The sequence below is a fragment of the Oncorhynchus gorbuscha genome, linkage group LG20, assembly GCF_021184085.1.
Source record: "Oncorhynchus gorbuscha isolate QuinsamMale2020 ecotype Even-year linkage group LG20, OgorEven_v1.0, whole genome shotgun sequence".
NCBI classification, from domain to species: Eukaryota; Metazoa; Chordata; class Actinopteri; order Salmoniformes; family Salmonidae; genus Oncorhynchus; species Oncorhynchus gorbuscha.
The window spans coordinates 45,307,022-45,334,563 of NC_060192.1; the positions used below are offsets into that span (position 1 = coordinate 45,307,022).

The 27,542-nt window shown below is 44.7% G+C and overlaps 1 protein-coding gene across 1 annotated transcript; it reads right to left on the bottom strand.

Moving 5' to 3' along the window:
* Positions 1-7,325: 7,325 nt before the first annotated feature.
* On the bottom strand, positions 7,326-27,461 carry pigs (phosphatidylinositol glycan anchor biosynthesis, class S). The gene is given in 12 exon segments (XM_046318151.1): positions 7,326-7,901; positions 7,996-8,206; positions 8,419-8,504; positions 11,721-11,866; positions 12,146-12,403; positions 19,714-19,954; positions 21,832-21,891; positions 21,893-21,924; positions 22,053-22,142; positions 24,513-24,624; positions 25,813-25,952; positions 27,304-27,461. Coding segments are annotated over 12 exon segments (1,674 nt in total). The 5' UTR covers positions 27,323-27,461; the 3' UTR covers positions 7,326-7,622.
* Between the last annotated feature and the right edge of the window lie 81 nt (positions 27,462-27,542).

Sequence of the window (27,542 nt, forward strand, 5' to 3'; positions counted from 1 at the left end):
AGTATTTTAACATGTTATTACTCCAACCTCGGGAAGGTGACACGTTTTCATTTTCGTCAAAAACGACTATATCGAAGGCATGCGTTTTGATTTGACGGACTGCACCTGCGCAGTTCGGCGCGAGACGACCAGTAGACCCGATGACGTGTTTCTACGCAAGCGCTTAGCCAGCCAACGTCGCCATGACACCTACACGCGTGATCGGGGATCTGCATATCTTCATACTGCAATGTCTTTGGTCTCGCGTTCATTTGGTCGTCACTAGCTACCACAGCCACAAATCCAGAAGGCCCGCCTACTTAACCAATCAGAGGGAGTGTGAAGACGCATAGGGTTAGGTTCGTGCGAAACGACCAATCAGACGAGGGAGATGTAAGACGCGAAGGCCAGTGGTCCTGTTCGGTGCAGAGGAGAAACAAGCACTTACCTAGATTTGAGTTATAGAAAGGAATTAGGCAAGGTTGTCCTATCTCACCGTATCCATTTTTATTAATCACTCAACTTCTTACAAATTATTTAAATAATAGTCCTGTACAAGGTCTTTCCAAAGCTGGGAAATAAATTATTATATGCCAGCTGGCTGACAATACTACTATATTTGTTTCATTTTTGGTCTATTGTTGTTGAATGGACCAACATGAGGTATAGAATCAACATCCTGTTGAAACAAGGCTCCTATAGCTCTATTGTTGTTGAATGGACCGAAAATGAAACAAATATTTCCTACTGATGAGTCAACTGGGTTAATCGTAGGTCTGAGGGTCAGGTCTTTCCTACTGATGAGTCAACTGGGTTAGTCGTAGGTCTGAGGGTCTTGACACGTTCCTGAATAATAAAGCAACACCTTCTTTACCTTATGTCATGTTGGTCCATTCAACAACAATAGAGCTATAGGAGCCTTGTTTCAACAGGATGTTGTATCTATACCTCATGTCATGTTGGTCCATTCAACAACAATAGAGCTATAGGAGCCTTGTTTCAACAGGATGTTGATTCTATGCCTCATGTCATGTTGGTCCATTCAACAACAATAGAGCTATAGGAGCCTTGTTTCAACAGGATGTTGTATCTATACCTCATGTCATGTTGGTCCATTCAACAACAATAGAACGATAGGAACCTTGTTTCAACAGGATGTTGTATCTATACCTCATGTCATGTTGGTCCATTCAACAACAATAGAGCTATAGGAGCCTTGTTTCAACAGGATGTTGTATCTATACCTCATGTCATGTTGGTCCATTCAACAACAATAGAGCTATAGGAGCCTTGTTTCAACAGGATGTTGTATCTATACCTCATGTCATGTTGGTCCATTCAACAACAATAGAGCTATAGGAGCCTTGTTTCAACAGGATGTTGTATCTATACCTCATGTCATGTTGGTCCATTCAACAACAATAGAACTATAGGAGCCTTGTTTCAACAGGATGTTGTATCTATACCTCATGTCATGTTGGTCCATTCAACAACAATAGAGCTATAGGAGCCTTGTTTCAACAGGATGTTGATTCTATACCTCATGTTGGTCCATTCAACAACAATAGAACTATAGGAACCTTGTTTCAACAGGATGTTGATTCTATACCTCATGTTGGTCCATTCAACAACAATAGAACTATAGGAACCTTGTTTCAACAGGATGTTGATTCTATACCTCATGTTGGTCCATTCAACAACAATAGAACTATAGGAACCTTGTTTCAACAGGATGTTGTATCTATACCTCATGTCATGTTGGTCCATTCAACAACAATAGAACTATAGGAACCTTGTTTCAACAGGATGTTGATTCTATACCTCATGTTGGTCCATTCAACAACAATAGAGCTATAGGAGCCTTGTTTCAACAGGATGTTGATTCTATACCTCATGTTGGTCCATTCAACAACAATAGAACTATAGGAACCTTGTTTCAACAGGATGTTGATTCTATACCTCATGTTGGTCCATTCAACAACAATAGAACGATAGGAACCTTGTTTCAACAGGATGTTGTATCTATACCTCATGTCATGTTGGTCCATTCAACAACAATAGAGCTATAGGAGCCTTGTTTCAACAGGATGTTGTATCTATATCTCATGTCATGCCTTACTGGAATGGTTTTATTGATCATGTTTGTTGGAAAAAAGTTTGGATGTTGCCACACCCATACCTACTTTTTAAAATGATTCATAAATATTATCCTGACAACAACTAGATGAAGTTTTTTTTTTTTTTCTCCAAATTGTACCTTTTATAAGGACCACCCAGAAACAGTGTGGCATCTTTTTCGGCATTGTGTTCATGTAAGGAATCTGTGGTAAGACATCAGTAGATTTATAATCAAACACATGTTACACTATTATGGAGAGATGTTATTGACTGTACTTTTGTTTACTCCATGTGTAACTCTGTGTTGTTGTTTTTGTCGCACTGCTTTGCTTTATCTTGGCCAGGTCGCAGTTGTCAATGACAACTTGTTCTCAACTGGCCTACCAGGTTAAATAAAGGTGAAATAAAAAAGCACACCAAGCTTGGCACACCTGTATTTGGGAGTTTCATTCTTCTCTGTAGATCCTCTCAGGCTCTGTTTTTGCTTTGTCATTATGGGGTATTGTGTGTAGATTGATGAGGAGAAAAAAACAATATAATCAATTTTAGAAAAAGGCTGTAACCTAACAAAATGTGTAAAAAGTCAAGGGGTCTGAATACTTTCCGAAGGCACTGTATAAAAAAGTATATTTAACGGACTAATCGGGGTTTGGCGGATGCCAGGAGAACACTACCTGCCCCAATGCATAGTGCCAACTGTAAAGTTTGGTGGAGGAGAAATAATGGTCTGGGGCTGTTTTTCATGGTTCGGGCCCCTTAGTTCCAGTGAAGGGAAATTTTACCACTACAGAATACAATGACATTCTAGACGATTCTGTGCTTCCAACTTTGTGGCAACGGTTTGGCTTAGGCCCTTTCCTGTTTCAGCATGACAATGCCCCCATGCAGAAAGTGAGGTCCATGCAGAAATGGTTTGTCAAGATCTGTGTGGAAGAACTTGACTGGACTGCACAGAACCCTGACCTCAACCCCATCAAACACCTTTGGGATGAATTGGAACACGACTACGAGCCAGGCCTTATCACCCAACATCAGTGCCCGGCCTCACTAATGCTCTTGTGGCTGAATGGAATCAAGTCCCTGCAGCAATGATCCAGCATCTAGTGGAAAGCCTTCCCAGAAGAGTGGAGGCTGTTATAGCAGCAATGTTCCAACATCTAGTGGAAAGCCTTCCCAGAAGAGTGGAGGCTGTTATAGCAGCAATGTTCCAACATCTAGTGGAAAGCCTTCCCAGAAGAGTGGAGGCTGTTATAGCAGCAATGTTCCAACATCTAGTGGAAAGCCTTCCCTGAAGAGAGAAGGCTATTATAGCAGCAATGTTCCAACATCTAGTGGAAAGCCTTCCCAGAAGAGTGGAGGCTGTTATAGCAGCAATGTTCCAACATCTAGTGGAAAGCCTTCCCAGAAGAGTGGAGGCTGTTATAGCAGCAATGTTCCAACATCTAGTGGAAAGCCTTCCCAGAAGAGTGGAGGCTGTTATAGCAGCAAAGAGGGACCAACTCCATATTAATGCCCATGATTTTGGAATGAAATGTTCGACGAGCAGGTGTCCAAATATTTTTGGTCAGAAAAAGCTATTGACTGCCCACCCTTGAAGAACAGTCAGCAATCAAGTTGTCCCACCAAGTTGTCCCACGGACGCGTCTGATTTCAATGGGAAACTCCTGCAACAGAAGACCCCAGCGATTCATGGAGCTCGAGGGTTATGACCCGTATAGACCAGCTGAGGAGTAGAGACCGATTCATAAATCTCGAAGTGCTGAAGAGCCAGTACCAAAGCGAGTGTCTCTGTCTCGATAGTCGAGTGGTATTTTTGATATGAAGCCAATGTCTTTGAAAAGTAGCCCACAGGGTGTTCAACGTTGTTATCGTCTTTCTGTAGGACCACAGACCCTGCTCCTACATCTCTGGCATCGGTGAACAACGCAAATAAATTACGGAAATCCGGAGCATCGGTGGAGAGACCAAAAGCCTCCTGACAGTTGGGGATCCAACGGGGGGAAAAAACTTTCGGATTGGTCAAATCTGTGGCGTAATAACCTGGGCAAAGTTCTTGCAAAAATCCCAGTAGTAGCCAGCTATTCCCAAGAATTGCCGCTGTTTCTGGTGAGAAGCTGGGAAGTTATTGAGGTCCAGTCAGCTTTTCCTTTGCCCCACCACCTTCCTGAGATATTTCACTGTTGTTCTTTAACCGGTTAACTGCGAAATGCCTGAACAGACTTCCAATATCCTGAAGGTGTTGGGTCCAGGTCGTGCTAAATACAAGCACATATAAATATGCCTCAGCATTTTCTAGGCCATGTAGCACGATGTAATTATCTTCCCTCATCTTAAATGGGACCGATGGCAACTGCTCCCAACTGAGTTGTTTTCCTACCAAAGGCTGTGCATCTGTTGCAGGGCAATAATATATTAACGTTACTATTAGAAAGGCTAACAACTTTGCTCTATCAAATAAGAATAACTCCTCTTATGCTAGTTAGCTAACTCCTTTTAGATGTGAGTAGCAACAGATAACTACTAGTTGCCCTTTCTCAGTGTAATTTTAGTGTCGTCGCTAATTCTTGTTCCAGACTGTATTTAGTTATTTGGTAGTCAAACACTAACTCGAGATGAACCGGAACACGCATCATCACACTCCCTCCCCTGATTGGTCGGGTAAGAGGGCCTTATAGTCGCAGTAGTAACAGGTGATGACCTGTTCGTTCGGGACCAGCATAGACCAATACCAGAACGCAGTAATGTTCCTAGAATAAGTACAATTGATGTTTGCAGTTACTACACGGAACAAAAATATGAAAGCAACATGTAAAGTGTTGGTCTCATATTTCATGAGCTGGAAATAAAAGATGCCAGAAATTTCCCATATGCACAGAAAGCTTATCTCTCTCAAATTGTGTGCACAAATGTTTAAATCACTGTTAGTGAGCATTCCTCCTTTGCCAAGATAATTTATCCACCTGACAGGTGTGGCATATCAAGAAGCTGATTTAAACAGCATGACCATTACACACCTTGTGTTGGGAACAATAAAATGCCACTCGAAATTGTGCAGTTTTGTTACACAACACAATGCCACCAATGTCTCAAGTTGAGGGAACGTGCAATTGGCACACTGACTGCAGGAATGTCGACTAGAGCTGTTGCCAAATAATTTCATGTTCATTTCTCTACCATAAGCCGCCTTCAATGTCGTTCTAGAGCATTTGCCAGAACGTCCAGCCGGGCTCACAACCGCAGACGACGTGCAACCAGCCCAGGACCTCCAAATCCGGCTCCTTCACTTTTTGGAAGCGTCTGATACCAGCCACTCGGACAGTTGATGAAACAGGAGTATATCTGTCTGTAATTAAGTCCTTTTGTGGGGAAGAACTCACTCTGATTGGCTGAGCCTGGCTCCCCATTGGGTGGGCCTAGGACCTCCAAAGCCCACCCATGGCTGCGCCCCTGCCCAGTCATGTGAAATCCATAGATTAGGGCCAAATATATTTATTAAAATTGTAACTCAGAAAACGTATTTAAATTGTTGCATTTATATCTTTGTTCAGTATATTTATCAACAAACATAAGACCGGCCTTAGATTTTTTTATATTGTCATAAACATGTACAAAGCATAAAACAAACAAAAAGATAGACAAAGTCCCAAACCAATGAATTCCCAGTTGATCGTACGAGTCCCTCTCGTACAATAATCGACAGAGCGTAAGTAAAGCATCATTCCCAACATAAATAAAACAAACAATCTAAACCTTGTTGCTACAGTGAAAGACAGACCTGTTGCTTCCAGATCAGACATCAGGCAAATAAAAGACAACTAAAAACATTTCAACATCGCCGCGGTGATGGCATCAACCCCCTGCCACCAGTGGTTTCAGACTACAGCAAACGCCTGGTTTTCAGGGGCCGCGTATGTATCAAGTATCTCAGTCAGTGGTTGGAACCGGTTCAGGGAACAGAACTCAAAAACATTTTCCGAGGAACGAAATCAGAACCGGGAACGAAAGGGATCTCTAGTGTTCCGGGAACAGAACCGTTATTTTCAAATCTTGATTACCGGTTAATAACTTTTTTTCCCCAAAAAAATATCCCTTATGTCTAGTATATAATTCTGTAATTAGGTGAAGTTATAATGCTAGTAATAGCCTAAACACATTGGTGCTAATTGGGGAATACATTTATTTAACTCTAAATGTTAAAATGATATTGATTTCAGTTTTTTTTTAATAACGAAAAGCCACTATATAAAACAGTAACTTTCTTCAGCTCGGAACACCGGAATGGAACATATAGAACAGGGTTCTGCTCGGAACACCGGAATGGAACATATAGAACAGGGTTCTGCTCGGAACGGAACGATTGGAAAATAATTTTGGTTCCAACCACTGCTCAGAGTAGGAGTGTTGATCTAGGATCAGGTCCACCCCCCTGTCCATATAATCAGTGTTGATCTAGGATCAGGTCCCCCTGTCTATATAATCAGAGGAGTGTTGATCTAGGATCAGGTCCCCCTGTCTATATAATCAGAAGAGTGTTGATCTAGGATCAGGTCCCCCTGTCTATATAATCAGAAGAGTGTTGATCTAGGATCAGGTCCCCCTGTCTATATAGTCAGAAGAGTGTTGATCTAGGATCAGGTCCACCCCCCTGTCCATATAATCAGTGTTGATCTAGGATCAGGTCCACCCCCCCTGTCCATGTAATCAGAGGAGTGTTGATCTAGGATCAGGTCCCCCTGTCTATATAATCAGAAGAGTGTTGATCTAGGATCAGGTCCCCCTGTCTATATAATCAGAGGAGTGTTGATCTAGGATCAGGTCCCCCTGTCTATATAGTCAGAAGAGTGTTGATCTAGGATCAGGTCCACCCCCCTGTCCATATAATCAGTGTTGATCTAGGATCAGGTCCCCCTGTCTATATAATCAGAAGAGTGTTGATCTAGGATCAGTTCTCCCTGTCTATATAATCAGTGTTGATCTAGGATCAGGTCCCCCTGTCTATATAATCAGAAGAGTGTTGATCTAGGATCAGGTCCACCCCCCCTGTCCATGTAATCAGAGGAGTGTTGATCTAGGATCAGGTCCCCCTGTCTATATAATCAGAAGAGTGTTGATCTAGGATCAGGTCCCCCTGTCTATATAATCAGAGGAGTGTTGATCTAGGATCAGGTCCCCCTGTCTATATAATCAGAAGAGTGTTGATCTAGGATCAGGTCCCCCTGTCTATATAATCAGAAGAGTGTTGATCTAGGATCAGGTCCCCCTGTCCATGTAATCAGAGGAGTGTTGATCTTGGATCAGGTCCCCCTGTCCATGTAATCTTATTCATTGTGTTCTGAAAGGCAAAACTGATCCTAAATAAACACTCCTATTGTGAGAAGTTTGATCAATACGGACCCATGTATTTCTAATGGTCTTAACATAATTTCTGAGTCCAGACAGTTTCCTTTAAACACTTTGTTGATCAGTGAACCAACTGTGCGTGTGCCCGTTCATCGGTCGATCTCTCCATTTTAATAACTTCCATCTCACTCCTTCTTGTCCTGTCTCTCCCTTCGCCTCTGGCGGGCCTCGGCGGCCATCTTGAGCAGTGAGAGCAGGATGGGGACACACATGGGCAGGAAGAGAGGGATGTAGATGGCAAACTTCTGATCATCAGGGAAATAGAGGAGGTGGAGGAGGGAGGGGTCGAAGAAGGCTCGTTCTGAATGGAGGATAGCTTCCTTACTGTACTGCAGGGCCAGGCCCAGGTTCCCCGCCTCCAACTGACCCACAGCCAACTGAAGAGAGGCAACTGCTGCTGACACCTGACGGGCAGGAACAACAGCCAATCACCAGTTAGAGACCATGACGATAGCACGACAAGACTACTATTTCTCACACTCACTCACACACACACACCTGTTCTGCGATGTTGTCGTTGATGACGATGTTTCCTATCTGGTCCAGCAGCTGGGCCAATGAGGTGATAGTTGTTGTTGCCGTGGCAACGTTCTCTACACTGCGACTCCACAGGAGGCGATCCAACTCCCAGTCAGCCAATCCCGCTGGGCCACACGGGCCAACCAGGAAGCCAGGGGGAGGGGTTGACGACTGGACACCCAGCATCAGCCTGAGGGAGAGACAGAGGGGAGGGGACAATGGACACCAAGTTGGAACGGATTCATTTTGGTCCATCTGAACGTTTTGTCAGTGGATGGAAACTGTATGGATGCGTCATCTCCACTGACCGCCAACGTCCGTCTCCCAATGAAGACTGGAAAACACGGATCAAAATCAACACGCCACTTGGACGTGGCCTGACTCAAACACGCCAGTACTGACCGTAGCTGTGCCAGGAAGACTCCCATCACTCTGGTCATGTCTATGTTGATGTGAACAGGAAGCTCTGTCCCATTGACATTATACACCTAGAGAGAGGGAGAATGACACACCTTGTTATTGTGTGTTGAGTACATGACTCCCTTCACAAAGTATTCACACCCAAATAATAATAATATAATATATGCCATTTAGCAGACGCTTTTATCCAAAGCGACTTACAGTCATGTGTGCATACATTCTACGTATGGGTGGTCCCGGGGATTGAACCCACTTCCCTGGCGTTACAAGCGCCATGCTCTACCAACTGAGCTACAGGACCACCGAATGTTGTTGTGTTACAGCCTGAATGTACCATAATGAATTGAACATGGATTAAATACCCCATAATGAATTTAACATGGATTAAATACCCCATAATGAATTGAACATGGATTAAATACCCCATAATGAATGTAACATGGATTAAATACCCCATAATGAATGTAACATGGATTAAATACCCCATAATGAATGTAACATGGATTAAATACCCCATAATGAATTGAACATGGATTAAATACCCCATAATGAATGTAACATGGATTAAATACCCCATAATGAATGTAACATGGATTAAATACCCCATAATGAATGTAACATGGATTAAATACCCCATAATGAATGTAACATGGATTAAATACCCCATAATGAATGTAACATGGATTAAATACTCCATAATGAATGTAACATGGATTAAATACCCCATAATGAATTGAACATGGATTAAATACCCCATAATGAATGTAACATGGATTAAATACCCCATAATGAATGTAACATGGATTAAATACCCCATAATGAATGTAACATGGATTAAATACCCCATAATGAATTGAACATGGATTAAATACCCCATAATGAATGTAACATGGATTAAATACCCCATAATGAATGTAACATGGATTAAATACCCCATAATGAATGTAACATGGATTAAATACCCCATAATGAATGTAACATGGATTAAATACCCCATAATGAATTGAACATGGATTAAATACCCCATAATGAATGTAACATGGATTAAATACCCCATAATGAATTGAACATGGATTAAATACCCCATAATGAATTTAACATGGATTAAATACCCCATAATGAATTGAACATGGATTAAATACCCCATAATGAATTGAACATGGATTAAATACCCCATAATGAATTGAACATGGATTAAATACCCCATAATGAATTGAACATGGATTAAATACCCCATAATGAATTTAACATGGATTATATTGAGATGTTGTGTCACTGGCCTGTATACACACACAATACCCCAGAATGACAAAGTGGAAATGAAAAATGAAAAGCTGAAATGTGCTGAGTCAATAAGTATTCAACCCCTTGGTTATGACATGCATAAATACGTTCTGGAGTGAAAATGTGCTTAACAATCACATAAATTGGACTAAATGTTTAACATGATTTTTGAATGACTACAGATCATTTCTAGGTAGGGCTCAGTTGAGCTATGAATTTCAAGCACGGATTCGACCACAAAGACCAGGGAGGTTTTCCAACACCAATTGGTAGATGTCAACAACGAAAGCAGACATTGAACATCCCTTTGAGCATGGTGAAGTCAGTCATTACACTTTGGATAATGTATCACTACACCCAGTCACTATGAAGATACAGGAGTCCTTCCTAACTCAGTTGCCGGAGAGGAAGGAAACCGCTCAGGGATTTCACCATGAGGCCAACGGTGACTTTAAAACAGTTACAGAGTTGAATAGCTGTGACAGGAGAAAACTGAGGATGGATCAACAGCATTGTAGTTACTCCACAATACTAACTGAGGATGGATCAACAGCATTGTAGTTACTCCACAATACTAACTGAGGATGGATCAACAGCATTGTAGTTACTCCACAATACTAACTGAGGATGGATCAACAGCATTGTAGTTACTCCACAATACTAACTGAGGATGGATCAACAGCATTGTAGTTACTCCACAATACTAACTGAGGATGGATCAACAGCATTGTAGTTACTCCACAATACTAACTGAGGATGGATCAACAGCATTGTAGTTACTCCACAATACTAACTGAGGATGGATCAACAGCATTGTAGTTACTCCACAATACTAACTGAGGATGGATCAACAGCATTGTAGTTACTCCACAATACTAACTGAGGATGGATCAACAACATTGTAGTTACTCCACAATACTAACCTAAATGACAGTGAAAAGAAGGACTCCTGTACAGAATAAATATCTTCCAAAATATGCCAAATATTGCAATAAGGAACTAAATTAATACTGCAGAAAATGTGGCAAAGCACTTTTTAATCCTGAATAACGAGTGTTATGTCTGGGGACAATCCAACACATTACCGAGTTCCACTCGCCATATTTTGAAGCATAGTGGTGGCTGCATCATGTTATGGGTATGCTCGTCATCAATAAGGACTGGGGAGTTTTTCCATGACAAAAAAAATTATGGAATGGAGCTAAGCACAGGCATAGAGGAAAACCTGGATCAGTCTGCTTTCCACCAGACACTGGGAGATTAATTCACATTTCAACAGGACAATAACCTAAAACACAAGGACAAATCTACACTGGAGTTGCTTACCAAGAAGAAAAATACATGGAGTGGCTGAGTTACAGTTTTGACTTAAATCTGCTTGAAAATCTATGAGAAGATTTGAAAATGGTTGTCTAGCAATGACCAACAACCAATTTGACAGAGCTAGAATATTTTTTTTCCAGAATAAATGGGCAAATGTTATACAATCCAGGAGTGGAACGCTCTTAGGGCCTTACCCAGAAAGACTCACAGCTCTTAGGGCCTTACCCAGAAAGACTCACAGCTCTTAGGGCCTTACCCAGAAAGACTCACAGCTCTTAGGGCCTTACCCAGAAAGACTCACAGCTCTTAGGGCCTTACCCAGAAAGACTCACAGCTCTTAGGGCCTTACCCAGAAAGACTCACAGCTCTTAGAGACTGACCCAGAAAGACTCACAGCTCTTAGAGACTGACCCAGAAAGACTCACAGCTCTTAGAGACTGACCCAGAAAGACTCACAGCTCTTAGAGACTGACCCAGAAAGACTCACAGCTCTTAGAGACTTACCCAGAAAGACTCACAGCTCTTAGAGACTGACCCAGAAAGACTCACAGCTCTTAGAGACTTACCCAGAAAGACTCACAGCTGTAATCGCTGCCAAAGGTGATTCTAACATGTATTCACTCAGAGTGTGTGTGTGTGTGTGTGTGTGAGAGAGTATGTGTGTATGTGTGTGTTACCATGATGCCTCCCCAGCGCGGGGAGCTGAAGGCGTTGGAGACAACAGTGTATTTGCGGTGGTCGGTGATGTAGAGGGGGGAGTGACGTGCGTCTGGAACGTACAGCAGGAAGTTCAGGACAGGGTTGGATGACGCAGCGCTGGAGCCTGGACACACCCACACACACACACACACGTGAAATTACTGTAACCGTTCTCGATATTGGGACCTCGGTTCGGTCCGCACTGTGAACCCCAATTAATTATATATAACATTTATAAAATGCTAGGCCTATAGGTTATGCCTACACTGCGTTGTGTGCCTTGAGTTAAACTGAGGCTGTAATATAACTAAATGTGGAATAAGTCAAGGGTTCTGAACACGTTCTGAATGCACCGTACATAGGATTAGCTGAATGTGAGCGTATATACAATGGGTGTTCTCACCCAGCCTGGCCTCTACGGGGTTAATGACGTGAGACAGGCTGTCAGCGTTGAGTGTGTAGGCGTTGAGTGAGGGATCAAAACGTGGGTTGACCCCAAGGACAGCGTAGTAGAGGATCTGTGAGTCCAGACTGAAGTCGGCCACCGGGGCCAGCTTCGACAGGAGAGGCTGGATATAACTCTGGACTGCTGCCTCTATGTCCCAGTGCAGATGGTGAGACTTAGGGTCAGGGTTCAACAGGCTGAAGGTTATTTCATAACCTGCAGGGGGGGAGAAGAGAAAGAGAGAGAAAATGGAGAATCATTGTACCATCTACACCACTGAGGATCATTGTACCATCTACACCCCTGAGAAGCATTGTACCATCTACACCCCTGAGAATCATTGTTCCATCTACACCCCTGAGAATCATTGTACCATCTAAACCACTGAGAATCATTGTTCCATCTACACCCCTGAGAATCATTGTTCCATCTACACCCCTGAGAATCATTGTTCCATCTACACCCCTGAGAATCATTGTTCCATCTACACCCCTGAGAATCATTGTTCCATCTACACCCCTGAGAATCATTGTTCCATCTACACCCCTGAGAATCATTGTTCCATCTACACCACTGAGAATCATTGTTCCATCTACACCACTGAGAATCATTGTTCCATCTACACCACTGAGAATCATTGTTCCATCTACACCACTGAGAATCATTGTACCATCTACACCACTGAGAATCATTGTACCATCTACACCCCTGAGAATCATTGTACCATCTAGCTCCTCCTTCAAATCTTTGTTTCCACAGGACTGAGATCATTGTTCCATTCCACAACCCTCCACTTCTTTTGAGACATTCATTTGTTTCGTGTTTTAGACAATTCTCCTGTTGCAAGATCCATTTTGGGTTTAGCTTTTTGACAGATGGCCTGACATTCTCTTCCTGTATTCTCTGGTACAATGTGGAGAATCATTGACTCAATGGTGGCAAGCTGGCCAGGCCCTGAGGTAGCATGCTCTATTGTTGGTGTGAGGTTCTTCTGTTTAAAGGCAGCGTTTTGTTTTCAGCAAACATGACTTCTGGCATTGTGGCCAAACAACTCCGCCTTTGACTCATCTGTCCAGAGCACATTGTTCTTCACTCAGTTGTTGTCTGGCAAACTACAGTCGTGAATTTATATGATTATTTTGAGAGCAGAAGCTTCTTCCTTCCTGACCAAGTCTCTTTCTGATTGTTGACTCATGCAGTTCAACATTTTGGCCAGAGATGCCTGTAGATTTGATGTTGCCCTGGGGTTCTTAGAGATTTCTTTGCATCTTTCGGTCAGCTCTTGGGCATTTTGGGTTTCCAGACTGCCAGTGGTGTGGAATTTTATCCATCTATAAATTATCACTCAGACACTGGAATGATTGACCTCAAATTGCTTGGAAATGTCTCTGAAACTCCTCCCAGACTCAACCACCTTCCTTCTGAGGACCTCAACGAGCTCTTTGATCTTGGCATGACGTGTTACCACACGCATTGTTTGTATGTTTAAGACCAAACCAGACCATGTTTCTGATCTTCATGGAAGGCTGGACCCTACCAAACCCAGTTTCTGATCTTCATGGAAGGCTGGACCCTACCAAACCAAACCCAGTTACTGATCTTCATGGAAGGCTGGATTACCAAAACCAGACCCAGAAGATCTTCATTGGACCCTTCCAAAACCAGACCAAGTCGATCTTTCATGGAAGGCTTGACTCAAACCAGACCCAGTTACTGATCTTCATGGAAGGCTGGACCCTACCAAAACCAGACCAAGTTTCTGATCTTCATGGAAGGCTGGACCCTACCAAACCCAGTTCTGATTTTCATGGAAGGCTTTCCCTACCAAACCAGACCCAGTTACTGATCTTCATGGAAGGCTGGACCCTACCAAACCAGACCCAGTTTCTGATCTTCATGGAAGGCTGGACCCTACCAAAACCGGACCAAGTTTCTGATCTTCATGGAAGGCTGGACCCTACCAAACCCAGTTACTGATTTTCATGGAAGGCTGGACCCTACCAAACCAAACCCAGTTTCTGATCTTCATGGAAGGCTGGACCCTACCAAACCAAACCCAGTTTCTGATCTTCATGGAAGACTGGACCCTACCAAACCAAACCCAGTTACTGATCTTCATGGAAGGCTGGACCCTACCAAAACCAGACCCAGTTTCCGATCTTCATGGAAGGCTGGACCCTACCAAACCAGACCCAGTTTCTGATCTTCATGGAAGGCTGGACCCTACCAAAACCAGACCAAGTTTCTGATCTTCATGGAAGGCTGGACCCTACCAAAACCAACCCAGTTTCCGATCTTCATGGAAGGCTGGACCCTACCAAAACCAGACCCAGTTTCTGATCTTCATGGAAGGCTGGACCCTACCAAACCAGACCCAGTTTCTGATCTTCATGGAAGGCTGGACCCTACCAAACCAGAACCAGTTTCTGATCTTCATGGAAGGCTGGACCCTACCAAAACCAGACCCAGTTTCTGATCTTCATGGAAGGCTGGACCCTACCAAACCAGACCCAGTTTCTGATCTTCATGGAAGGCTGGACCCTACCAAACCAGACCCAGTTTCTGATCTTTATGGAAGGCTGGACCCTACCAAGTTCCAAGTTGCCCTAATGTAAGCATCACCTGATTCTAGTCATGTGCTGGGATGATAAAGGTGGGGGCTGGCCGCCTGATTCTATGATAAAGGTGGGGGTTGGGCCGCCTGATTCTATGATAAAGGTTTGGGCCGCCTGATTCTTGATAAAGGGGGGGTTGGCCGCCTGATTCTATGATAAACCAGACCTGATTCTATGATAAAGGTTTCTGATTCTTGATAAAGGTGGGGGTTGGGGCTGATTCTATGATAAACCAGACCTGATTCTATGATAAAGGTGGGGTTGGGCCGCCTGATTCTATGATAAAGGTGGGGGTTGGGCCGCCTGATTCTATGATAAAGGTGGGGGTTGGGCCAGCCTGATTCTATGATAAAGGTGGGGGTTGGGCCGCCTGATTCTATGATAAAGGGGGGGCTGGACCTGATTCTATGATAAAGGTGGGGGTTGGGCAACCTGATTCTATGATAAAGGTGGGGGTTGGGCCGCCTGATTCTATGATAAAGGTGGGGGTTCTGATTCTATGATAAAGGTGGGGGTTGGGCAACCTGATTCTATGATAAAGGTGGGGTTGGGCCGCCTGATTCTATGATAAAGGTGGGGGTTGGGCCGATGATTCATGATAAAGGTGGGGGTTGGGACCCACCTGATTCTATGATAAAGGTGGGGGTTCTGATTCTATGATAAAGGTGGGGGCTGGGCCGCCTGATTCTATGATAAAGGTGGGGGTTGGGCCGCCTGATTCTATGATAAAGGTGGGGGTTGGGCCGCCTGATTCTATGATAAAGGTGGGGGTTGGGCCGCCTGATTCTATGATAAAGGTGGGGGTTGGGCCGCCTGATTCTATGATAAAGGTGGGGGTTGGGCCGCCTGATTCTATGATAAAGGTGGGGGTTGGGCCGCCTGATTCTATGATAAAGGTGGGGTTGGGCCGCCTGATTCTATGATAAAGGTGGGGGTTGGGCAGCCTGATTCTATGATAAAGGTGGGGGTTGGGCAGCCTGATTCTATGATAAAGGTGGGGGTTGGGCTGATTCTATGATAAAGGTGGGGGTTGGGCAGCCTGATTCTATGATAAAGGTGGGGGTTGGGCCGCCTGATTCTATGATAAAGGTGGGGGTTGGGCCGCCTGATTCTATGATAAAGGTGGGGGTTGGGCAGCCTGATTCTATGATAAAGGTGGGGGTTGGGCCAAGGTTTCCGCGGACGATCAAATATATAATAATAATATATGCCATTTAGCAGACGCTTTTATCCAAAGCGACTTACAGTCATGTGTGCATACATTCTACGTATGGGTGGTCCCGGGGATCGAACCCACTACCCTGGCGTTACAAGCGCCATGCTCTACCAACTGAGCTACAGAAGGACCAATATATGAAGTCTATTGCTACACAATCATTTGCGTTTGGGCGGACCGGTTTTGGAGAAAGAATCTCCTCTCGACGGGCACATTGGAAACAGATAATCAGTTCTGACAAGTCCCATATGAGGACCTCCTCTCTTCTGTGGGAATTAGAATAGAAACACACCTGACACTAATTTCCCAGCAGCTAGAGGATTTATTATCCTATGACGTTGGAGCACACCGACTAACCTGGGCTAGGGTTAACTAGGGGTTAGGACTAACCTGGGCTAGGGTTAACTAGGGGTTAGGACTAACCTGGGCTAGGGTTAACTAGGGGTTAGGACTAACCTGGGCTAGGGTTAACTAGGGTTAGGACTAACCTGGGCTAGGGTTAACTAGGGGTTAGGAGTAACCTGGGCTAGGGTTAACTAGGGTTAGTCTAACCTGGGCTAGGGTTAACTAGGGGTTAGGACTAACCTGGGCTAGGGTTAACTAGGGTTAGGACTAACCTGGGCTAGGGTTAACTAGGGGTTAGGAGTAACCTGGGCTAGGGTTAACTAGGAGTTAGGACTAACCTGGGCTAGGGTTAACTAGGGTTAGGACTAACCTGGGCTAGGGTTAACTAGGGGTTAGGACTAACCTGGGCTAGGGTTAACTAGGGGTTAGGACTAACCTGGGCTAGGGTTAACTAGGGGTTAGGACTAACCTGGGCTAGGGTTAACTAGGGGTTAGGAGTAACCTGGGCTAGGGTTAACTAGGGGTTAGGAGTAACCTGGGCTAGGGTTAACTAGGGGTTAGGAGTAACCTGGGCTAGGGTTAACTAGGGTTAGGACTAACCTGGGCTAGGGTTAACTAGGGGTTAGGAGTAACCTGGGCTAGGGTTAACTAGGGGTTAGGACTAACCTGGGCTAGGGTTAACTAGGGGTTAGGACTAACCTGGGCTAGGGTTAACTAGGGGTTAGGACTAACCTGGGCTAGGGTTAACTAGGGGTTAGGACTAACCTGGGCTAGGGTTAACTAGGGGTTAGGAGTAACCTGGGCTAGGGTTAACTAGGAGTTGGGACTAACCTGGGCTAGGGTTAACTAGGAGTTGGGACTAACCTGGGCTAGGGTTAACTAGGGGTTAGGACTAACCTGGGCTAGGGTTAACTAGGGGTTAGGAGTAACCTGGGCTAGGGTTAACTAGGGGTTGGGACTAACCTGGGCTAGGGTTAACTAGGGGTTAGGACTAACCTGGGCTAGGGTTAACTAGGGGTTGGGACTAACCTGGGCTAGGGTTAACTAGGGGGGGTTGGTTAACTAGGGGTTAGGAGTAACCTGGGCTAGGGTTAACTAGGGGTTGGGACTAACCTGGGCTAGGGTTAACTAGGGGTTAGGACTAACCTGGGCTAGGGTTAACTAGGGGTTAGGAGTAACCTGGACTAGGGTTAACTAGGAGTTGGGACTAACCTGGGCTAGGGTTAACTAGGGGTTAGGAGTAACCTGGGCTAGGGTTAACTAGGGGTTAGGAGTAACCTGGGCTAGGGTTAACTAGGGTTAGGACTAACCTGGGCTAGGGTTAACTAGGGGTTAGGACTAACCTGGGCTAGGGTTAACTAGGGGTTTAACCTGGGCTAGGGTTAACTAGGAGTTGGGACTAACCCTGGTTAACTAGGGTTAGGACTAACCTGGGCTAGGGTTAACTAGGGGTTAGGACTAACCTGGGCTAGGGTTAACTAGGAGTTAGGACTAACCTGGGCTAGGGTTAACTAGGGTTGGGACTAACCTGGGCTAGGGTTAACTAGGGGTTAGGACTAACCTGGGCTAGGGTTAACTAGGGGTTAGGACTAACCTGGGCTAGGGGTTAACTAACCTGGGGGGTTAGGACTAACCTGGGCTAGGGTTAACTAGGGGTTAGGACTAACCTGGGCTAGGGTTAACTAGGAGTTAGGACTAACCTGGGCTAGGGTTAACTAGGGGTTAGGACTAACCTGGGCTAGGGTTAACTAGGGGTTAGGACTAACCTGGGCTAGGGTTAACTAGGGGTTGGGGCTAGGGTTAACTAGGGGTTAGGACTAACCTGGGCTAGGGTTAACTAGGGGTTAGGACTAACCTGGGCTAGGGTTAACTAGGGGTTAGGACTAACCTGGGCTAGGGTTAACTAGGGGTTAGGAGTAACCTGGGCTAGGGTTAACTAGGAGTTAGGACTAACCTGGGCTAGGGTTAACTAGGGGTTAGGAGTAACCTGGGCTAGGGTTAACTAGGGTTAGGACTAACCTGGGCTAGGGTTAACTAGGGGTTAGGACTAACCTGGGCTAGGGTTAACTAGGGGTTAGGACTAACCTGGGCTAGGGTTAACTAGGGGTTAGGACTAACCTGGGCTAGGGTTAACTAGGAGTAACCTGGGCTAGGGTTAGGACTAACCTGGGCTAGGGTTAACTAGGAGTTAGGACTAACCTGGGCTAGGGTTAACTAGGAGTTAGGACTAACCTGGGCTAGGGTTAACTAGGAGTTAGGACTAACCTGGGCTAGGGTTAACTAGGGGTTGGGACTAACCTGGGCTAGGGTTAACTAGGGGTTGGAGTAGGACTAACCTGGACTAGGGTTAACTAGGGGTTGGGACTAACCTGGGCTAGGGTTAACTAGGGGTTGGAGTAGGACTAACCTGGGCTAGGGTTAACTAGGGGTTGGGACTAACCTGGGCTAGGGTTAACTAGGGGTTAGGACTAACCTGGACTAGGGTTAACTAGGGGTTAGGAGTAACCTGGACTAGGGTTAACTAGGAGTTGGGACTAACCTGGGCTAGGGTTAACTAGGGGTTGGAGTAGGACTAACCTGGACTAGGGTTAACTAGGGGTTAGGACTAACCTAGGCTAGGGTTAACTAGGGGTTAGGACTAACCTGGGCTAGGGTTAACTAGGGGTTAGAGTAGAACTAACCTGGACTAGGGTTAACTAGGGGTTAGAGTAGGACTAACCTGGACTAGGGTTAACTAGGGGTTGGAGTAGGACTAACTTGGACTAGGGTTAACTAGGGGTTAGGACTAACCTAGGCTAGGGTTAACTAGGGGTTGGAGTAGGACTAACCCGGACTAGGGTTAACTAGGGGTTAGGACTAACCTGGACTAGGGTTAACTAGGGGTTAGAGTAGGACTAACCTGGACTAGGGTTAACTAGGAGTTAGGACTAACCTAGGCTAGGGTTAACTAGGGGTTGGAGTAGGACTAACCTGGACTAGGGTTAACTAGGGGTTGGAGTAGGACTAACCTGGGCTAGGGTTAACTAGGGGTTGGAGTAGGACTAACCTGGACTAGGGTTAACTAGGGGTTGGAGTAGGACTAACCTGGACTAGTGTTAACTAGGGGTTGGAGTAGGACTAACCTGGACTAGGGTTAACTAGGGGTTGGAGTAGGACTAACCTGGACTAGGGTTAACTAGGGGTTGGAGTAGGACTAACCTGGGCTAGGGTTAACTAGGGGTTAGAGTAGGACTAACCTGGACTAGGGTTAACTAGGGGTTGGAGTAGGACTAACCTGGGCTAGGGTTAACTAGGGGTTGGAGTAGGACTAACCTGGGCTAGGGTTAACTAGGGGTTGGAGTAGGACTAACCTGGACTGGACTTGAAGGCTCTCATGCTGTCGGCCAGACCCTCCCTGCTACTGTAGTCGAGGCGGACGCGGTCGCTAAGGGCAGCGGTGATGTCACTGTGGCTGAATGACATGACCTTGAGAACCTGTTGTACCTGGGTCTCCAGGTGGGCTAGCACCTCCTTCAGGCCGACGCCCACTCTCATTGGCCTCCCCGCACGCAACAGCGCCGTCCGCCTCTGACCCACGTACACACTCACACCCTGGAAAAAGAATGATAAGAATGAGTTCTTAACTGACTTGCCTAGTTGAAGGTAAAACACTTATTTTAACCTAATATAATACATCAATAAAATCTATTTAGCCTCAAATTATGAAACATGTTCAATTTGGTTTCAAATAATGCAAAAACAAACTGTTGGAGAAGAAAGTAAAAGTGCAATATGTGGCATGTAAGAAAGCTAACGTTTAAGTTCCTTGCTCAGAACATGAGAACATATGAAAGCTGGTGGTTCCTTTTAACATGAGTCTTCAATATTCCCAGGTAAGAAGTTTTAGGTTGTAGTTATTATAGGAAATTATAGGACTATTTCTCTCTATACCATTTGTATTTCATTAACCTTAAAGCACTTTAGCATTGCCAGTGTAACAGTATAGCTTCCGTCCCTCTCCTCGCTCCTACCTGGGCTCGAACCAGCAACACAACGACAATTAGCGCGCGCTAACTAGCCAACCATTTCACTTCGGTTACACCAGCCTCATCTCGGGAGTTGATATGCTTGAAGTCATAAAAAGCACAATGCTTGACGCACAATGAAGAGCTGCTGGCAAAACGCACAAAAGTGCTGTTAAAATGAATGTTTACGCGCCTGCTTCTGCCTACCACCGCTCAGTCAGATTATATGCAACGCAGGACACGCTAGATAATATCTAGTAATATCATCAACCATGTGAAGTTATGATTTGATTGATTGTTTTTTATAAGATAAGTTTAATGCTAGCTAGCAACTTACCTTGGCTTACTGCATTTGCATAACTCCCTGTGGAGTGCATCGAGAGGAAGGTAGATCGTTATTTGCGTTGCAAGAACGAATCCCCCGAGCTGACAAGGTGAAAATCTGTCGGTTTGCCCCTGAACAAGGCAGTTAACCCACTTTTCCTAGAACATCATTGAAAATAAGAATGTGTTTTAACTGACTTGCCTCATTAAATAAAGGTTAATAAAGTTAAATAAAGGCTAAATGAAGGTGTAAAAAATATATATAAATAAACACATTTTTTCAAAATCGGCGCCCAAAAATACAGATTTACGATTGTTATGAAAACTTGAAATCGGCCCCAATTAATCGGCCATTCCGATTAATCGGTCGAACTCTAGTTGAGATGTGTCTGTTACTTGAATTCTGTGAAGCATTTATTTGGGCTGTTAACTCTAATGAACGTATCCTCTGCAGCAGAGGCAACTCTGGGTCTTCCTTTCCTGTGGCGGTCCTCATGAGAGACAGTTTCATCATAGCGCTTGATGGTTTTTGCAACTGTACTCGAAGAAACATTCAAAGTTATTGAAATGTTCTATATTGATTGGCCTTCATATCTTAAAGTAATGATGAACTGTCGTTTCTCTTTGCTTATTTGAGCTGTTCTTGCCATAATATGGACCTGGGTCTTTTACCAAATAGGGCTATCTTCTGTATACCAACCCTACCTTCTCACAACACAACTGATTGGCTGAAATTAATTAACGAAAGAAATTCCACAAATTAACTTTTAACAAGGCACACCTGTTTATTGAAATGCATTCCAGGTGACTACCTCATGTAGCTGGTTGAGAGAATGCCAAGAGTGAGCAAAGCTGTCATCAAGGCAAAGGGTGGATACTTTGAAGAATCTCAAATATAAAATAAATTTTGATTTGTTTAACACTTTTTTTGGTTACTACATGATTCCATATGTGTTATTTCATAGTTTTGATGTCTTCACTATTATTCTACAATGTAGAAAATAGTAAAAATAAAGAAAAACCATAGAATGAGTAGGTGACTTTTGACTGGTAGTGTATATAAAACACACATACACACGCAATATTATAGACAAACACACATTCAAGATAATCAAATAGTACGTGAATTTGTGTTCTCACCTCAGGTAGCAGTGTGGAGGATTCTGGGACCACATAGATGACCACGGAGCCACAGGGGCTCCTCACTGAGCAGATGAAGAGACTGATCGGTCTCTGCGGGGGTGGGGGACCGAGAGAGCGAGATGAGTGTGAGGAGGGAGAGAGTGATGATAAATAATGACAGTTTTTATTCTTGATCTGATGAAACGCCACCCAGCTGATTGGCTGAGGCAGCCACTGACCTGCTGCAGTGGGCTGGTTCAGAGCATCTTCCTCCATGATGGTAGCTGTCCTGTATCTCGTCTCATACCTGTAACTCAACACTGTGGTCTCTGGAGGGGGGCGGATATGGGAAAGAGGGGAGGCAAGGGAGAGAGAGGGAGGGACAGAGGGTGGGACAGAGGGAGGGACAGAGGGAGGGACAGAGAGCGGGGGAGAGACAGAGAGATGTTAATATTTAGTAGGGCTGACCCCATATTGATTGTTTGGTTGAGCGGCTGTTGGTTGACAGATTTCTTTAGTCAGGCAGTAGCAAAACAAATAATGGTGTACAAGACACCTGTCTGATTGGCTCCTGTCTGAGTGGACTAATGCATTGTGGAGGCCGTGGGGATGGCACAGTCCATCAGTCTAAGACGTGCTATTGAAATGGTATATGGTTATATTAACATGTTATATTACCACAACATGTTACATTACGTAACAACAATGGTGAATCATTAATAAATATTATTTTATGCAGCGTTGGATAGTGGTCGCTGTCCATGGTTCTGAAACACATCAGTGTACTGTTGAATTGGTACCTTTTCCTAGACCCCTCAAACTCAAATCTGGACCTCGAAGCCAGTTCCACTGCATTTTTTAATTGTGCATTTATCAGGTAAAAACAGAAAACCAGCAGGCTCTGGACCTGGTAGGGTAAGACTTGAGTATCCCTGTCCTAGACCATGTTGCTATGTGCATAATAGTGAACCAGCATATTGGTGTTGAGAACAATGAGGCAGCAGTGGAGTTAGGAGGCGAGGAAACAGCCATTTCCTTAAATTGTCTAAGAAAAGTGATGAGAGAGGAAACCATAACTTAATTAGGTCTAGAATCAATAGTCTAACGGTTAAAATGTGCCTGGCTTTATAAATCACCTGTATTTTTCTACAGAAATAAGACAGATCCTGCTTCTGTTGCCTGTTTGAGTGTTTGTTCAATAGCCTACTGATTCCCTGAGCACCAAGACTCACACAACCACAACATGTTGGATAAACAAGTTCACAAATGTGGCTGTTTTTAGTCTTTGCTGAAATAAAGGCTTTCCTTTTTGTCTTGTCAGAACAGCTTCTCTGGTATTATCTATCATTTATTTAGTGTTGTTGACACTGTTTCAAATTGTCATCAATATCATATTTATAATAATAATATCCTTTTTCTTGATCTCCTTCAGATTGTTAGTTTTACAATAATTAATAGTAGTCTTAGTATCCACATACTGTTTTTATTTTATTTACTTTTCTGCTCTTTTGCACACCAGTATCTCTACCTGCACATCATCATCTGCTCATTTATCACTCCAGTGTTAATCTGATAAATTGTAACTATTTGCTCCTATTGGCCTATTTATTGCCTACCTCCTCATGCCTTTTGCACACACTGTACATAGACTTTCTTTTCTCTACTGTATTATTGTGTTATTGACTTGTTTATTGTTTACTCCATGTGTAACTCTGTGTTGTCTGTTCACACTGCTTTGCTTTATCTTGGCCAGGTTGCAGCTGTAAATGAGAACTTGTTCTCAACTAGCCTACCTGGTTAAATAAAGGTGTTCTCAACTAGCCTACCTGGTTAAATAAAGGTGTTCTCAACTAGCCTACCTGGTTAAATAAAGGTGTTCTCAACTAGCCTACCTGGTTAAATAAAGGTGTTCTCAACTAGCCTACCTGGTTAAATAAAGGTGTTCTCAACTAGCCTACCTGGTTAAATAAAGGTGTTCTCAACTAGCCTACCTGGTTAAATAAAGGTGTTCTCAACTAGCCTACCTGGTTAAATAAAGGTGTTCTCAACTAGCCTACCTGGTTAAATAAAGGTGTTCTCAACTAGCCTACCTGGTTAAATAAAGGTGTTCTCAACTAGCCTACCTGGTTAAATAAAGGTGTTCTCAACTAGCCTACCTGGTTAAATAAAGGTGTTCTCAACTAGCCTACCTGGTTAAATAAAGGTGTTCTCAACTAGCCTACCTGGTTAAATAAAGGTGTTCTCAACTAGCCTACCTGGTTAAATAAAGGTGATTTTTTTTAATTATTATTTTTTTATTAACAATAATAATAATAACAGCCTTGTAGATCCACCACTCGTGGTATCTCCAGAACCATCCCTCCCCTCATGGTATCTCCAGAACCACCCCCTCCCCTCATGGTATCTCCAGAACCACCCCCTCCACTCGTGGTATCTCCAGAACCACCCCCTCCCCTCGTGGTATCTCCAGAACCACCCCCTCCCCTCGTGGTATCTCCAGAACCACCCCCTCCCCTCGTGGTATCTCCAGAACCACCCCCTCCCCTCGTGGTATCTCCAGAACCACCCCCTCCCCTCGTGGTATCTCCAGAACCACCCCCTCCCCTCGTGGTATCTCCAGAACCACCCCTCCCCTCGTGGTATCTCCAGAACCACCCCTCCCCTCGTGGTATCTCCAGAACCACCCCCTCCCCTCTCACCGTCCACAGGGTGCTCCTCCAAGCGTGTGTGTGTGGGATCAATCTTCTTCTGGTGTTCAGCAGTCAGAGTTCCTCTAGAGAACACCACCTCCACTTCCACACTCAACTGTAGCTGTAACACACACAGCTCTGTTAACCTGCACACACACACACACACACAGCTCTGTTAACCTGCACACACACACACACACAGCTCTGTTAACCTGCACACACACACACACACAGCTCTGTTAACCTGCACACACACACAGCTCTGTTAACCTGCACACACACACACACACACAGCTCTGTTGACCTGCACACACACACACACACACAGCTCTGTTGACCTGCACACACACACACACACACAGCTCTGTTGACCTGCACACACACACACACACAGCTCTGTTGACCTGCACACACACACACATACAGCTCTGTTGACCTGCACACACACACACACACAGCTCTGTTGACCTGCACACACACACACACACACACACACACACACACACAGCTCTGTTAACCTGCACACACACAGCTCTGTTAACCTGCACACACACACAGCTCTGTTAACCTGCACACACACAGCTCTGTTAACCTGCACACACACACACAGCTCTGTTAACCTGCACACACACACACAGCTCTGTTAACCTGCACACACACACAGCTCTGTTAACCTGCACACACACACACAGCTCTGTTAACCTGCACACACACACACACACACACACAGCTCTGTTAACCTGCACACACACAGCTCTGTTAACCTGCACACACACACACAGCTCTGTTAACCTGCACACACACACACAGCTCTGTTAACCTGCACACACACACACAGCTCTGTTAACCTGCACACACACACACAGCTCTGTTAACCTGCACACACACACACACACACACACAGCTCTGTTAACCTGCACACACACACACACACACACACAGCTCTGTTAACCTGCACACACACACACACACACACACACAGCTCTGTTAACCTGCACACACACAGCTCTGTTAACCTGCACACACACAGCTCTGTTAACCTGCACACACACACACACACACACACACACACACACACACACACACACACACACACACACACACACACACACACACACACACACACACACACACACACACACACACACACACACACACACAGCTCTGTTAACCTGCACACACACAGTTCTGTTAACCTGCACACACACACACAGCTCTGTTAACTCTCTCTCTCTATTATCTCTCTCTCTCTCGCGCGCACACCACACCACACCACACCACACCACACCACACCACACAGCTGTGTTACCTGCAGCCGAGCTAGCTGGTTTATCTGGGTGACAGGTAGCCATGCCCTGTATGTCTCAGTGGTTTTCCACCACAAGGGAACTCCCACAGCGATCACCACCACTGCTATGGCCAGGGCCGCCAGACGCCCTCGGTGACGCTCTGCAACACACACATTACATTAGACTACTAGGGAATCAGAGAGTGATCCACACTCAGTGATCCACGGCCTGTGGGTCATCTACAACCATCTACTGACGGGTCATCTACAACCATCTACAACCATCTACTGACAGGTCATCTACAACCATCTACTGACGGGTCATCTACAACCATCTACTGACGGGTCATCTACAACCATCTACTGACGGGTCATCTACAACCATCTGACGGGTCATCTACAACCATCTACTGACGGGTCATCTACAACCATCTACTGACGGGTCATCTACAACCATCTACTGCCGGGTCATCTACAACCATCTACTGACGGGTCATCTACAACCATCTACTAACGGGTCATCTACAACCATCTACTGACGGGTCATCTACAACCATCTACTGACGGGTCATCTACAACCATCTACTGACGGGTCATCTACTACGGGTCATCTACTGACGGGTCATCTACAACCATCTACTGACGGGTCATCTACAACCATCTACTGACGGGTCATCTACTGACGGGTCATCTACAACCATCTACTGACGGGTCATCTACTGACAGGTCATCTACAACCATCTACTGACAGGCCATCTACAACCATCTACTGACGGGTCATCTACTGACAGGTCATCTACAACCATCTACTGACGGGTCATCTACTGACAGGTCATCTACAACCATCTACTGACGGGTCATCTACAACCATCTACTGACGGGTCATCTACTGACGGGTCATCTACTGACAGGTCATCTACAACCATCTACTGACAGGCCATCTACAACCATCTACTGACAGGCCATCTAAGGCTGTGGGCATCCAGCCGAGGAACTACACTTCCTCCCTAGTTAACGTTACCTTTACATAGATGTTCGGAGCAGACTAGATAACTAGCTCGATAATTAGCACTGTGGTCAACTCTGCCTTCCGTAAACAAGCGCAGTAACATGGACATATGGTCGTATGGGAGAACTAACCCTAGTAAAAAAAAAGATATGTAGTAATTTAACTTTTTTTTTTTTTTGAAAATGATTATTTCTCGCTGATATGAAAAGGTACGTTCCTTATGTTTCCAAAACCGAGTTAACGTTCAGACCGAGCGTCGGGTCGGTTAATAGAAAGGCCCCGGTAGTTATCGGCTATGACTGGGAAAGCGAGACAGACAACTCTCTGGGCAACAACACTACAACTATGAGAACAAAAATATATATTTACAAATAGTCAATAAACGCTGCCTACTTCATTCTCTTCTGAATATACTGTTCTAAATGTGTGTGTGTGTTTTATAGCGCTAATACTGCGGTAGTTTAAAGTAATCGACGCATTATTGTGCCAGACGCTTCACTCACCCACTTCTATCGCCGCCATCTTTGTCCATGCAACTGGGCAGGGCGTGAAGGGCAGGACGGCTGTCCAATCGAAAACTCGCTATTCCCCCCTACATCCTACCCAATCACGAATCAAAAGGCGGGCTTTAAATATCTAGGGGAGATTCTCGTCCTTCTTATTTTATGTAACCTTTATTTAACTAGGCAGGTCAGTTAAATAAGAACACTTTTATTTTATTTTTTTACAATGACGGCCTACC